The following is a 15,479-nucleotide window of genomic DNA, read 5'->3' on the forward strand; positions in this document are numbered from 1 at the left end:
CATGACCTTTTATTAGAATATGACATAAACATATACTATATGTAATATAAAATATGTTTATTTTTATTGTGGGTTGGCTTTAATCATGCGTGAGTGATCGACATGGCTTTTTTCATCTGCTTTACATGACACTGGTTCTTTAATCAAGGGTGCAATACTCTATCCTGTTGTTTCTTCTGAAAATGTACTCTCTGTTTAACAATCTTCATTATGGTGGAGTCTCTGAGATTGCAGACTGATCAGTTTTAAGCACCGTGCTTATTATTTCCAGCATGCCTAATTGCTTGGCTTGGCTAACCCATGCTTATCACGTGGTCGATTGTTGATTTTCTAATAATTTGTTTAGGTGTGTATTGCATTTCAGCGCTGCTAAGAAACAAGTATAAATAAACTTACAATGTGGGTGACTCATAATAATTGCCTGAATAATAATAACTTACTTGCCATTTTTGCTAATACCGTTCAAATAAAACCAATACAGTTTGAGGACCCATAGGTATCTGAAAAGCAAAAATGCCATGGTGTACACTTTCTCCTGTGTTTTCTTTGACTGCCATTCTGTAGTTAGGAGACATAAAGGAGCAAAGAACTTTGCTGATCAGTCACACTCACTCTGTAAGGTCACGTAGCAAAACCCATTCTGCTTCGACTTGTGGGTAGATTTTGCTTCTGTTAAGTTGCCAGTTTTTTTTCCACCTTTAACTGAAGGTGAGTCGCCTAAGTCAAACTTAACTCTTAAACTGCTGTCCCATTAGTAACTCAAGAATCGCTTTTTAAAATCCCTTTCATCAGACATGATAGACAGAATCAAAAGGTTCTGCCTGACTCATTTCACAGGTGTAATAAGGTGATAATTATCAGGATGTTATTGAATTTACAGAATATTTAGATTTAGGCATTTTAAAGGCAAATTGGTTGTTTCTAAAATGTTTTCTTTTTACTATTTTTATCATGGAATAGCCTCAGTGCTGAACAGATTAGTTTACACACAGAACTGTTCTATGAAAAATAAATATGATCCCCTTATGAAGGATATTGTTTCAAAAAATTACTGACAGTTTTTTTCTCATTTTTTCCATTTAGGTATTTAATAAGCTATAAGAAGGCTATATGCTTTTACTGCTTATGTATATACATTCTTTTTAGACCAAGAGTACAGTCTAAAATGTATATTTTTCATAAATTCTATTTATTTGTTGACTAATAATTTTGAAATATTTAAAATACATTTGTTTTTTTTCCTTTGGCTTTTCTAAGATGAGGAAACAGTTGAGTGTGGTAGGTAGATTTTTTTTTTCCCTTGGATGCAATATCTTCCTACTTTAATTGTATTTTCTGCACATTTAATCATTTCCTTTTTCATTTTCTTTGTGCTTCTCAGAGGAAATTAAAGGTACATGTATAAAAGCTCCCCTGCGTAGTCTAGTGCACATATGTGTGGGATTAAATTGGATATAACAAATAGTTTATAAAATATTGTACGTCCAAACTCCCATCTTGACATTGCAGTACCAAAAATCATGGTTGGACTTTGTTTTAGAAAGGAATGTATATATATATACACAAATATATATACATATATATACATTCGTATATATATGTATATATATAATATATTTGCTTCATATAGCAGAAATATGGAAAGTAATCTGAACTAGTACATTATATTTTTTTTTCACTGTCAGTAGTCTGAATAAAAAAAAGGTGAATGAGGAAAACAATGTTATTCAAACATATTGAAAGACTTATTTTTAACATGGATATGGGGAGAATCTTCTCAATTACTTGATTTCTGCACGAGCTGTGCTGTTAGTTCTAGAGGTATATTTATGTAAAGATTAGAGGCCCATATAATAAGTATTCCTCTGCTTAAATTAAGTTTTTAAGACAAGCATAGCCCAGTATTAATTCCTGGAAATAATTAATAGCATATTACTTTTAAATGTTTTCATCTGTTCATTTTAAAAGGCAAAATAAAAATAGAAATATTATGCCTTTATTCCTTTCCAACACAGAATCTTTTCTATTAAAAGAAAGGATGCATCTTAATCTTAACCTTTCTGTCTAATCCAGTGAGCCCAAATAAGTGCTATATTTTACATATTATCAAAGAGCCTGATTTACAAAAATAAATTTACTTTGGGGATCAAGTGTTGTCATTTCCTTAACTGCGAAAGTATAAATATCCCAGGCTAGTCTTTTATAATTTTCTTGGAACTGTATCAAGGAACCTCTGAAGAAGGTTGAGAAAAGAATTGCATGATATTTCGAAATGCTACTTTAAACTTAAATATAAAACAGCGTTTTATGTTTAAGAGTGGCATTGTGAAGGCTGTTCTGTGCTGTGCTTTACATAATTGTTTTAAGTAGTTTACTTTTTGCATCTGTGGCTGGGCATCTAACTTCTGCTTTATTTCTTGGCTTTTGTTCTGAATGCTTTTACACTCCATCCAGAAGATGCTGACTATGCTGGTAACCACAGTGGAACCTATATAGGTGAGCAATTGGTCATGGAAGAAGATTTCTTTCTTTCTGTTGCTTTCTTCAAAACCATTATATTGTTTTACCTTAAATTAGCATATTTTCATTAGCATGTCCTGCTGTTCAGTGGGGGAGCACGATCCTTTGTATTAAACAGGCTCAATGGGTTGGACACAAAGGAATTTGTAGTGTGCTCTGGTTATTATTCAAGAAGCTTTCCAGGTGCTATATTTTTTGTAAACCATTATATATTTTTTGAGAGAAGATGATAGAGCATCCATTTGTGCTAAGTAATTTTACTCCATTAACAGTATCTGGAGCTTTCTAAATTATCTGGTTAGCTGTAAATTATTCAAAGCTTCTAAATAACTTATTTCTTTGTAAATAACTTTTTGGTGATGTTTTCTAATGATTTATTATTCCCTTAACACCATCCCCTAAATAACCATTGACTGAACAGCTCCAAATATAATTAAACTTTATGATTAATCTGTATTGGAAGGAAAAATTTCCAGTTTGGCCACGCCAAGGGATATTATAAACAAAAGCCAAGATATCTAGAAATTGTTAAAGGCATCAGAACTATCATCTGCATTTCACTTCAGACTGTTCCCCAACCTTGCCATGTATTGATATGCTCACAAGTTTTCTACTTTCGGTCATGAGGGGTAATAGTGTAGAAACAGATTTATAGATAACTGCTTCAATTTCCTTATTTTCAGATTAATATTTCTGTAGTTGACACTTGAACAACGTGGGTTTGAACTTCACAGGTCCACTTATATGCAGATATTTTTCAGTAAATATATAGTCAGCCCTCTGTATTCTCAGTTTTCGCATCTGCAAATTCAACCAACTATGGATCGAAAACAGTATTTTCCATCTGAAGTTTAGAGTTGGTGGGTGTGTATGCATGGTTTTATGCTGTTTCATATACGGGGCTTGAGCATCTGAAGTTTTGCTATCCACGGGGGTCCTGGAACCAATCCCCACAGATGCTGAGGAACAACTGAGTTTTTCGGGAGTTAAAATTGCAATGTGGATTTTTGACTGCGCAGAGGTCAGCACCCCTAAACCCTGTGCTGTTCAGGCGTCAAATGTATATGATAATATCTCTTGATTACTGAAGAAATGTGTCAGATATTATATTTGGTGTTTAATATGTATAATATAGTATTTCAAATACTGTGAAATTGGTGGTATTTTATTCACTTTACAGAAAGGAAATTGAGGCCCAGAACGTTTACAGGATTTCCTAAAAATAGTAAATGGTGAATTGTGGTTTCAATTCCACATCTACGTAGATATAATACCTGTACTCTATCCTTTAAAATACACCGCCTTCTAGTTTCTTGTTCTACAAAACAAAAAACCTTGTGCAGAAAGATAGAGCATGCCAATTTTTAGGCTGGAAAAGCTATAATTTACTAAGAGAGAATTAAATGATCAGAGAGAGGTTAAAATTTCACTAATTCTTTACTTATTCAAAACAAGCGTGCCAGATACTCTGTATATCGATTAATGCCTCCCCTTACATCCTCAGAAACCTTAATGGCTTAAAACGACACGCATTTATTATTCTCCTGATTCTGTGGTCAGCCAGGTGGTTCTGGTCTGTGTTAGCTTGGTGGATCAGTGCAGTCTGGTGGTTTGGCTGGGGCCTGGTTGATCTGGGAGGTGGGGTTGGTGAGCTAGGTGAACTTGTTTCTGTTTCATGTAGTCCCTCACCCTTCCCCAGTAAGCTGGTGGTCTCACGGTTCCAGAGAGCATTAGAAAATAATCTGGTAGATACGTGTTGTTGAAGCCTCCACTCACATCACACCTGCTAATGTCCCATTGGTCAAAACAGTGTCATGGCCAAGCCAGAGTTGGTGTGGGAGGAGACCACCTGAACACTTGGATACAGGGAGAGGTCAAGAAATGGGCAGCCATGACTGTAAGCTTCTACCTCTCTCAAAAATAGAGGGGTGACTGCTCTCTCTGATTTTAATGGTTTATACTCAATTAGATGGGACATGTATAGCCATCCAATGAATAACCGCGGCAAAAAGCATTATCTGATGAGTGTCACATAAAATGCCTTAATTCAGAAGAGAGGTGGATCATTTGAGCCTGTGAAGGTGAGGGACTCAGTCTCACAAGAGATGACATTAAAACTGGGCACCATGGATTAGGTGGAATTATCATTAGCAGCAGAGGATGAAGGTAGAGGCAATAACGTGGAGAGAGATGACTGTTGCAGAGCCTGAGGCATATTTAAGTTTGGGTGACATGTAGATGATAGGGCTGGAAATTTAGCATGCCACTTAATAATGTGAGACCTTCAATGACAGGCTGTCATTTACACATTTATTACCATTTTGCTTGATTTTTGCACTCCCATTATTCTTTGTATAAAATTTCATTCAAGTAACAAAATATGGATTTTTAATCTGTATATCTCTTAAAGCATGTAGGAGTTTTATAAAATTAATATTTAATCAGTAGACAAATCAAAGCACAAAAGCAAAGGTGATCAGTAAAGTAGGTTTCTTTAGAGAGTTTAGAGAAAATGCATTCTGGTAAAATGGCACTGGCATTGGCAACAACGCTGTCATCTGGAGTCACAGATAAAATCTGAGAAATAACTTTCCTGGAAGAGAAATTGCAAGGAGGAGCCGTGGACAATGAAAGCAAGATAGTGCTTGAGTTCAAGCCAGGTTTTCATAGTTGAGGGCAGATATAGTTTAGTGGGAAAGGAAAATAGGATCAATTTTGTAGACAGATGACGGGACCAATGGTAAAGGACTGAATGTCTGAGGCGGAAAGTAACGGGTTGAACAAAGCCCCAAAGCAGACTAGATTAGATGGAATTGAGACCACAGGAGTACTTCAGGTAAAAGAATTTGGCATTAGCAGGTGAAGTTAAGCATGTAGATATTCCAGAACCCAGAAAAGTGCTTTCCGTTGCAAAGGCAGAGGGCTTTGTGCTTCCAAGAGACCATTCTGTATCACCCTATTACAGATGAAAGTAGGGCACCATGTAGGTAAAATGAGAATATCATAAATCATAATAATTTGTGTCATTATTGGTGGCTCACAGACCATCTTTAAGATGTGTTTAAACGAAAGATATATTTTTGTTTGCACCCAAATATGAGAAATTTCATGTAAAATTTTCTGGCTCCTTTAACAAAAGTTTTGACCAACTTCATTTCTCAACTACTCATAATTAGCCGACTCCTCAAACGGAACACAAGCTCTCCAGTTCAACACAGTCTCCACCGCTCCTTCCTGTCTTGCCAGTGCTTGCAGAATATCAGCAGGCATTCTCCTAACACTTATGTTTGTGCTCATATCATAATAAGAAGTATTTCTTTGTATCCGCGTTCTCAAATGTGGGGAAATAAAAATTACCACAGAGTATTTAAAGAAAAATAGGACAACCTATTTCTTCTACAGCTGAATGTTGTGCAAAAATGTTTAGTCTCGACAGAATGCAGTTTAAGAGTTTTCTACCTGTTTAGCTTCTATAGGCTTTTGAATTTGCAAGCCCTGATTATAGAGTATAGCTATGCACTCCACCTCTTGGTCTTAGAAATTATCATTGTCCTTTCCACACCTTCCTATAGCAAAGAAAAAAATATGGCCCATACGTTTTAATATATGTGCATCATGACATTCTTTCTTTCTGGTCTAAATGCTTGTCTGACACATGTGTGTCAAGAGACCACCATAGCTTCATGCACCTAGAAGTTTGTTTAGTTATGACTGAGTTCAGGGAATCTAGCAAGTTACCTGAGAAGCATACTGCCTGCCTTCTTATCCAAGGTTTCATTTTCCGTAGTTTCAATTACTTGTGGTCAACCACAGTCCAAAAACAGTAGTGGGAAATTTCAGAATAAATTCAGTAAACGATTCGTAAGCTCTAAGTTGGTCACCTTTCCGAGTAGTGGGATGAAACTCCCACCGTCCCACTCCATCCTGCCTGGAATGTGAATCATCCCTTTGTCCAGCGTCTCCACGCTGCAGACAGTCCCCGCCCATTAGTCACTGAGTAGCCACCTTGGTTATCAGGCCAGTTGTTACCTATCACAGTGCTTGTGTTTGGGTCACCCTTATTTTACTTAATAATGGCCCCAGAGTGCAAGAGTAGACATTGGTGCTAGCAATTAAGTTATGCCAAAGAGAAGCCGCATGTAAAGTGCTTCCTGTAAGTGAACAGATGAAAGTTCTTCTTAATCAGGAAAGGAAGAAAAGAGCAGATGCTGAGGTTGCTAAGGTCTATGGTGAGAACAAATCTTCTGTGAAATTGTGAAGAAGGAAAAAGAAATTCATGCTAGTTTTGCTTTTGCACCTCAGACGGCTAACGTTATGGCCGCAGTATGTGATAAGTGCTTAGTTAAGATGGAAAAGGCATGAAATTCATGGGTAAAAAACATGAACAGGAAACATGTTCTGACTGACAATAATGTGCCAGAAAACACTGAGCCTGTATGGAGACTTCAATCAGCAATGGATCCCCTGAAAAGAGTGATCACATTCACATAACTTTTATTATAGTATATTGTTATAATTGTTCTATTATGTAAGTTATTATTAATCTCTCACTGTGCCTAAATTTATAAGTTAAACTTTACTATAGGTATGTATGTATAGGAAAAACATAGTATATTATAGGGTTCCGTACTGTGTCCATGGTTTCAGGCATCCACTGGCCGTCTTGTAACATATCCTCTGGGGAAAAAGGGAGAATACTATATTTTTATACTATTATCACTTTGTTATAAATTCATTGAACATATTGACTGTTTAGTGGCATTGTTTTCCCCCCAAAAGCCAAATTCTTAAAATACCTACAGATCTTATGCATTTTTAAAAGAGGTCTCATAAGCAACATGCTAACAAATGATAAATCTGTTTTATGGTAAAAGTATTATCTGGTTAAACACCTTACAGTATGCTGTGGTTTGGTGCAATACTCTGACTCTTTATTAGTTTTTCTTCTTCTTTTTCACTTGAATTATCATTTCCTTGCCTATTTTTTTCTATCAGATTCTTTATCAGTTTCCTAGTAATTTGACGAGCTCTTTGTGTCACGAATATTAATGTTCTCCCTGTTGAGTGCATTTTTGCATTTTCTTCTGGCCTTTGGGTTGGATTTTACCTTATTCTATGTAATTTTCACAGGATAGAGATATTTTAATTTTTATAGCCAAATCCAAATTGTTTTCTTCCTGTCTAATTTTTCTTTTGTGTTCTCACACCGTAATTTTGAAGATAATTTAAAAATTTATATCAAAGTAAGATGTTAATTAGGTTGAGGTATATAAAATTGCTGTTTTTGAAGGTCAAAAAACAATAGAATGGCAGCAGCTTCATATGGCTCTATTTAATAAATTGTTTAAAAGTGAAATAGTATTTATTGTAATTTTCACAAACCGAACAGGAATTCCTTTCCCTCTCCCTTTCTAGTTCCATGTCCGCCCTCAAGAGAAAGTCAGTATAGCTCTGGTTAGCAGTATTTTTTCTGGTATTTACAGAATATAACTTTCTTATAATGCTGTTTCTAGATTTTCTCCCTAGTATTTATTGAGTGCCTTGTATGTTTCTAGACTGTTTTAGGACCTGGAGTTTTAAGAGAGGTCAAAACAAATACCCTTTCATAGAACTTCCATATTGGGATAGAACTGAAGACAGACAAAGAAACTATGTAGTATGTTATATGGTAATACGTGCTATGAGGAAAAGTAAAGCAGAAATGGGGTGATGTGGGGAGCTGCGGAAATGAGGCTTCGAATTTCAATAGGATAGTTAAGGCATGCCTCACCGAGGTCATATTTGAGCAAAAGCCTGAAGGCTTGTGGGAAATGAGCATTCCAAGGAATGAAACAAGCATGTGCAAAGGCCCTGGGGCTCTGATGTGTCTGAGGATCAGTGAGGAGACCAGTGTGGTCAGAGCAGAGTGAACAAGGGAAGACTTTATGGGTCAGTAAGGTAGCAGAGGGGTTATGGAAGGGTGAGAGGCAGAGGGGCATTCCTTGGCTCTCTTCTGTGCGAGATGGGAAATCATAGAATGATTATGAGCAGAACGGTGACATGATGAGACGTACATTAAGGACCACTCTGGCTGAGCAGTTGAGAAAGGACCATCGTGGAGCAAGGGCAAAAGCAGGAAACTATGTGATAATCCAGACAAAAATGACTGTGGCTTGAACCGAGATATCATTGGATGTAGAGAGAAGATGTGAGATTCTGGATTCACTTTGAAAGTAGAAGTGACAGGATTTTCAGACAGACTGGAGAATCAAGGGTGAGTGCATGGTTTTTGGAATTCGTGACTTCAAGGATGGAGTCACCATTTACTGAGATGGGAAAAACTGCAAGAGAGGGTTTAGGCAGGGGAAGATCAGGTTTTCCATTTAGGATATATTGAGTTTAAGATATCCAAACAGAGATGTCAAACAGGCAGTTGGATAGACAGCTTTGAGCTCAGGGTATTGATTTGGAAGTTGTCAAAGTTAGATCAAATTTAAAGCCATGAAGCTAGATGAGATCACCCTAAGATCAGAAACTGGACAAGCATGTACATTCTTGACACTTACTGTACTGGAGGTGTTAGCTAGAGCAATTAGGCAAGAGAAAGAAATAAAAGGCCTCTAGAAAGAAAGTAGTAAAACTATCTGTTTGAAGATTACTTCATCTTGAATATAGAAGATTCTTTTTTGCATCAATTGAGATGATTGTGGCTTTTTTCTTTAATTCTCCTAATGCGGTGTATTAACATTGATTGATTTTTTATGTTGACCCAACTTTGCATTCCTAAGATAAATCCCACTTGCTCTCGGTATATAATCCTTTTTTTATGTTTGGTTTTATTGAACTTGGGTTGCTAGTATTTTGAGGAATTGAGATATTGGTCTATAGATTTCCTTGTGATATCTTTGTCTGATTTCAATGTCAGTATAGTACTGGCCTCATACATGGAAAGTGTTCCCTACTCTTCTTATTTTTTAAAGTATTTGTAAAAGATTGGGTTAATTATTCTCTAAACGTTTGATAGGATTTACCAGTGAAGCCATCTGGCCCTGGGCTTTTTTCTTTGTGAGAAGTTTTTGATTACCAATTTATTCCCTTTGCTTGTTTAAAGATGTTTGGATTTTCATTTTTTTTTTTTTTGGTCCATTTCCTCTAAACTATCTAATTTGTTGGCATATAGTTGTTCATAGTATTTTCTTGTACTCTTTTTATTTCCTCAAGGTTGGTAGCAGTATCCCCTCTTTCATTCCTAATTTTAGTAATTAGGGTCTTCTCTCTCTTTTAAAATTAGAGTAGATAAAGGTTTATAAATTTTATCGATCCTTTCAGAGGACCAAAAATTGGATTTATTGATTTTTCTCTATTCTAAGGCACGTTAAAATATAAGTCGATTTCTGCACTAACTAGGAAATGTTTATTCTAAAATTTTAACATTTAAAATTAACATTTCCTTCTTAATCCTCTGTATTAGTCAAGAAACAGAGTGTGCACACACACACACACACACACACACACACACACACACACACACACACAAACATACATATATACAAAGAGAAAGAGAGAGTTTAAGGAATTGGCTTATGTGATTACGGAGGCAGGGTGGGCCAGTCAATCCAGAGGAGAGTTGTAGTTCAAGTCCAAAGGTCATTTGCTGGCACAGTTCCTTCTTGCTCAGGGGAAGTTAATCTCTTTTCAACTGATTAGATGAGGCCCACTCACATTATGGAGGGTAATCTGGTCTAAATGTTAATCTCATCCAAAAACCACCTTCACAGAAACATCCAGAATAATGTTTGACCCAATGTGTCAGCACTGTGTCCCAACCAATTTGACACATAAAATTAACCATCACCTTCTCCATTCTCCTACTCTAAATATACCCATGGTAATCAATGCATTGAGGAAAAAGTTACCCTTTTGAGATTTGATATGTCTTCCACATATCAAATGTTTCTTTCACTAAAAGAAGTAATTTAAACAGTACAAGTCAACAAAGTGGAATAGATTTGTAACATTTTAGTCACTGTGTGTCATACAAATGACCATAGTATTCTGGTGTGCGTCAAATGCCAGCAGGTACCACTACTTTCACAGATATGTCCAAGTGCCACTATTTTGAAAGAACATCTATGTACACAGAGTGGGTCTATAGCCATCCTTGGCACATGATGTCTTTCTCCAGTTCTAGAGAAGCTCCGGAAAATAATCGAGGGAGTTTCAGGAAGTTTAGCCTTCTTACGGGGGCTTTTCCAAAATCTACTTAGAAAAATTTCTGAGACCTTTATTTTAGAACCTTAGCCTTGTCCTTCATCCTCCTCCACACCTTGTGTCTTCCGAGTCCACAGAAGGAAAGGAAAAACAAAAGTGATCTACCTTGCAGACCTCGAACCAAAACTGGGACTGCCCAGGGTCAACCTGTAGACCCATGACCTCTATCGATTAAAATTAGGCCAATGGCCCAGTGAATACATTTGGTTATTTTCACTTCCTTTGAAGTACATAAAAATTAAGCACAAAACAGTGTGTATATAAGTAGTCCTTACCTGATGATCAGTTACATTTTTGAAAAATACATACTATTCCACAATAATCTAACTGGACTCTTTTGAAAAAAGCAATATTATAATACTCCAAGAATTGAATGTCTATTTGTATATGAATTGTATCTTAAAACCACATTTAATAAGCTGTCGCTGATACAAATGTACACTGTGTGGTATGATTCTTACTGATGTGTAACACACCACATTCTTTGAGGTCAGGATATTTATCAATAAAAAAACGTTTGGCTTTTATTTTTGGAAGGGAGGAAAAAAGTACACTGAGTGGGCAATATAAGTTGTGTGGTATTTGCATAAAATTTTATAGTAACATGAAGGGAAATCGATAGTATGCTGTAAATATGAATTGCAGAAAATTGCACCTTTTAAGGTGGCCAGTCTTTTTATATATAAAGATTGCAAATTATTTACTTTATATATATTTCACTTGTTACATATATTTCATTTATATTTAATTATATATCTATTTCATTTACCTTTGGTGGATAGTGTGGAAGTTAGTGTATTTTCGGTGTGTGTGTGCGCGCGCATGTGTGTGCATCCTAAAGGTAATTGTTTCTTGATGGTACAATGGTCTGTTTTAAAGATTCTCTCTCCTTTTTCCTAATGCCATACAAAATAGTGCATATGAAGAGTGATTTTTTTTTTTTTTTACATTGGTAAGAATTACAGAATATTTTACCTCTGGTTAATTCATTATTGAAATCTCGTTATAATCATTTCACAAAGTGCTGCTTATCATGCATCTGTCTTCAAACATAATTTCTTGCAAATGGTTTCCTGAAAAATCATCAATTTTTCTCCACTTTTGCCCTTGCTGGAGTACTTCATGCATTCTTTTAAAACAAGATCAGTTTTTGGGACTTATGTAAGTTAAGACTGTTCTTTCTATTTAACTAAAGTGTTTACCATAAAGTTTAATAAAATCAAAACTGTCCATTTGCGTTATTTCTTTTAAATGTTATTATTTATCCATCTATACGTCTGTTTTTTCTAAACCTGTGTCTTATTTCTCCTATAAATAAGCACCATTGATCCTCAACAAGTTACATTGCCTATTTTTTAAATTTCATAAAAATTCCCATTTCTGCCAATATTCATCCATTTTATTAAAGAATGTTATGTAGGTAAATATAGCTATGTCTAAATATACTGCCTTAATATTTTTCCAAAAAATAAAATTTATACAAAGAGAACATTTAGAAGCATTCTTTCAAAAGTGGTACAGGTTCTTTCTTGAACAAGAAAGAACTCTGCATAATCTCAACATGTCTGGAATTCTACTTGGAAATATTTTTTCTACAGAAAGAAACCATTCCTGCTTGGAGAATTTTAGGTTGCATAGACTCAACTTAAAAAAATATATTAAAATTTCAAATCCAATTTTCCTCTCTTTTCAGAACTATATTTTTATATTCAATTTTATATGTGCATACTGTATTTTCTCATAATTTCGAAAGAGTATAACTAAGAACTCATTTCTTTATTAGCTGGCTGGCAGAAAATTAAATTCTCATATGGTTTCTCTTTTTTTTTTTTATGGTAATGCTGTGCTACGCTTTAGAAATTGTCAGTGGTATCAGGAAAACTTTTTAAGACCTAAGTGATTTTTTTTCCTTGGAAGTTGCAAATTGATATTTTATATTAGCTTCTATGATTTTATTAGGTACTTTGAATTTCTATTTTTAGCTCGAGATGAGTTGAAAGATTCAATGGTATTTATGGCATTTGAACACTTCTTTAAGTTTTACTGAGAGCAACTCTGAACCTGTAACATTCCAGAGATGAATTTTCTGTTTGTTCAAGCGCCTTTTCCCCTTCATATACAAAATTAGCATCTGTGCGGTCGATAAATGTAATCCATGATAACGTTCATGTTTCTCTGATTTTTTTTCCCCTGACACTGTTTCATAAGATGAATATAGAAGCTGGCTCTCCCAGCTTCTTCAGATCTTATTATTAACTTTTATAATTTTGTATTGGCATTTCTTTTCAATTTAAACCTCTTCCCAAGATTTTTACTTGTTTGTTGCTTTAAGATGTTCTTAATTATCCTCCCCTGTCTTTGGGATAATTTTATAATTGGCATACTATGAGAGCGTCATTTCAACAATAATTTTGTCTTAGGATCTTGTTACTACATAGTTTTTACATGTCTGTTATGATTTATATCATTATGACAATATTGGCTTTATATTAAAAATGTTGATTTTAATGGAAATTTTCAATGTTTTGTTGTCAGGAGCTTAACATTGTATAATAGTTTTCAGCTGCTTAGTTTTTATTAATGTCCACGTGGGTTTTTTTTAAGTCTTCTTTTAAAAGTCATTTATATTAAAATTTTCCTTGTAATTAAGTTACTAGTTAACTTGAACTAGTGAAATATTTGCTTCTTCACATTAATCCAGTGTTTTAGGATACAAAAAAATATTCATACAATATTTTTGGTAGTTCTCCCAAATTTTAAAAAACTCCACATTTGAGTATATTTAAGATGAGAAAAAACAATTAAGATGTTTATTTTTATCTCCTTCTAAGAAAGTAAGCAGTTTTCTTGATTGTGTTTGTATCAAATAAGTGTATTTCTTCAAAAATTAGTAACTTTAGAGTGGTTCCTTCTGTAAATCTCTAATTTTCGAGGTGCCTGTCGCTCTGTTACGATTAAAACAGGTGTCACTGAGATTCTTCTTTGCCCATCCTACAAACATCTGTAAAACTTAAACATATTGGAAAATTATTATTAAAAAACAAGGGAATGCATAATACCTGATGTTATTAGACCAGTTTGGATACCTAAAATAATGTAACTAAAGACTAAAACTGTCCCATTTGAAAATTATAAGTGGTAACATAATAGTATATATTCTTTTGAATTAACATAAAAGCACGTACCGCTTTACCCTGGTTCACATGTATGTTTTTGAGGCTGTTAGTGGTGGTGGTGAGTTACCTTGACTCTGTTGGAGGGTCTCTTGTGTTAATGGACATGTTTGTTTATAAAATAGTCATGTATTTTTAATAAAATACCATCCTAAATGTCAAAATTTCATGAAAAAGATCATTAAAAATATAAATATTTATATTATAAATTTATACTCAAGTTATTTAGAGGAGCCAAAGAATATGATAACGATTTGTGACTTTAAAAAAGATTTCACATCCATGTTTTAGTTTGGTTGTAAGTTTTCAGAACCCTGACTGCTTTTCTTCACTATCATCTTCACTTCTCAGGTGAGACTGCTGGTTCTCTCTTTATCTTCCTTGACCTTTGATCTTTAGTTCTTACCTTCTCATTTTCTCAAGAAACATTTTCCATTATTTTCACTTTCATTGCCTTTTTAATATTGTAATTTATTGGTTATTTCTAACTATGGTGAACATTTAAAAACATTGATTTATTACCGTAATCATTTCAAAATGTAGAAGACGAGACCCTGCCTTTGAGACATAGTCAAAATGTATTTTGTGTTATATGTTGTTATAACCACACAAATACATCTGCCAATACTGGGAGTTCATTCGCTTGTTCATATGTTATGAACTCTGTGTTTTTTGTGTGGTTTTTTTTTTTTTTTCAAATTCTAAACATTACAGAATTCTAACATTACAGAAAGTTTGAAAAATAGAACAATAATTGCCTACAACCCTCTCTCCTTAACACAACCATTTTTATACATGTTCTTCTGTATTTCTGTATCTATACTAATTTTTATATTAGTAAAAAAGTAAAACCCAGAGTGTAAGTATGATTATTGTATTCTGTCCAGTTTTCTCCATTTATTACATCAGATGCATTTCTATGTTACTGTATAATTTTATAATTATAATTTTAGTGGCTTCAACCAATTTCTTTGAAAAGGTGTTTCATAAATTATGTTTCCCATACTTCTGTATATTTTGGATGCTTCAGGATTTTAACCATTAAAAAATCATTAACATTTGAAATGATAGGGTTAACAAGTATAACACTTATCTGCAATATGAAGCTTATTTTAATAATAAATGATTCTTAATTTACATATGTAAGCATTAAATTTAATTATCTCAATGAATGGCATTATAGAAATAAAATGTAGTGAAGTAGCTTTGAAAATATCCAAATCATAACTGAGTTTAATTTTTTTTACTTAAGAGAAGTGTCGAAGTCCAATCAGACAGATTAAGAGTACTTGAAGAAAAATCTTAGTTTCTAATCATGAGCCTATGTTGTGAAACCCCTAAAACTACAAATATTTGGGAATATTTTCTATGTCTCCTTTTAGATATGGATGTTTTGAGGGCATTGACACTTTTATTTTTTTTTTTATATTTTACACATCATCTTAAATTCAGAGGAGTATCAAAAATTTATTTAAGTATATTTGAAAAAATGTCTTCTAACAGAAAAAGAGCTTATAGTTTTTAACCCCTACATTA

The 15,479-nt window shown here is 34.2% G+C and overlaps 1 protein-coding gene across 1 annotated transcript in view; it reads left to right on the top strand.

The window, feature by feature from the left end:
• MPP7 (membrane palmitoylated protein 7) overlaps window positions 1–15,479 on the top strand; it is a 234,541-nt gene that overhangs the window by 178,630 nt on the left and 40,432 nt on the right. The window contains exon 13 of the mRNA XM_023536171.1: window positions 8,157–8,170. Coding sequence (XP_023391939.1) covers window positions 8,157–8,170 — 14 coding nt within the window. The remainder of the gene's footprint in view (window positions 1–8,156; window positions 8,171–15,479) is intronic.

The sequence above is a fragment of the Pteropus vampyrus genome, unplaced genomic scaffold (assembly GCF_000151845.1).
Source record: "Pteropus vampyrus isolate Shadow unplaced genomic scaffold, Pvam_2.0 Scaffold150, whole genome shotgun sequence".
Taxonomy (NCBI): Eukaryota; Metazoa; Chordata; class Mammalia; order Chiroptera; family Pteropodidae; genus Pteropus; species Pteropus vampyrus.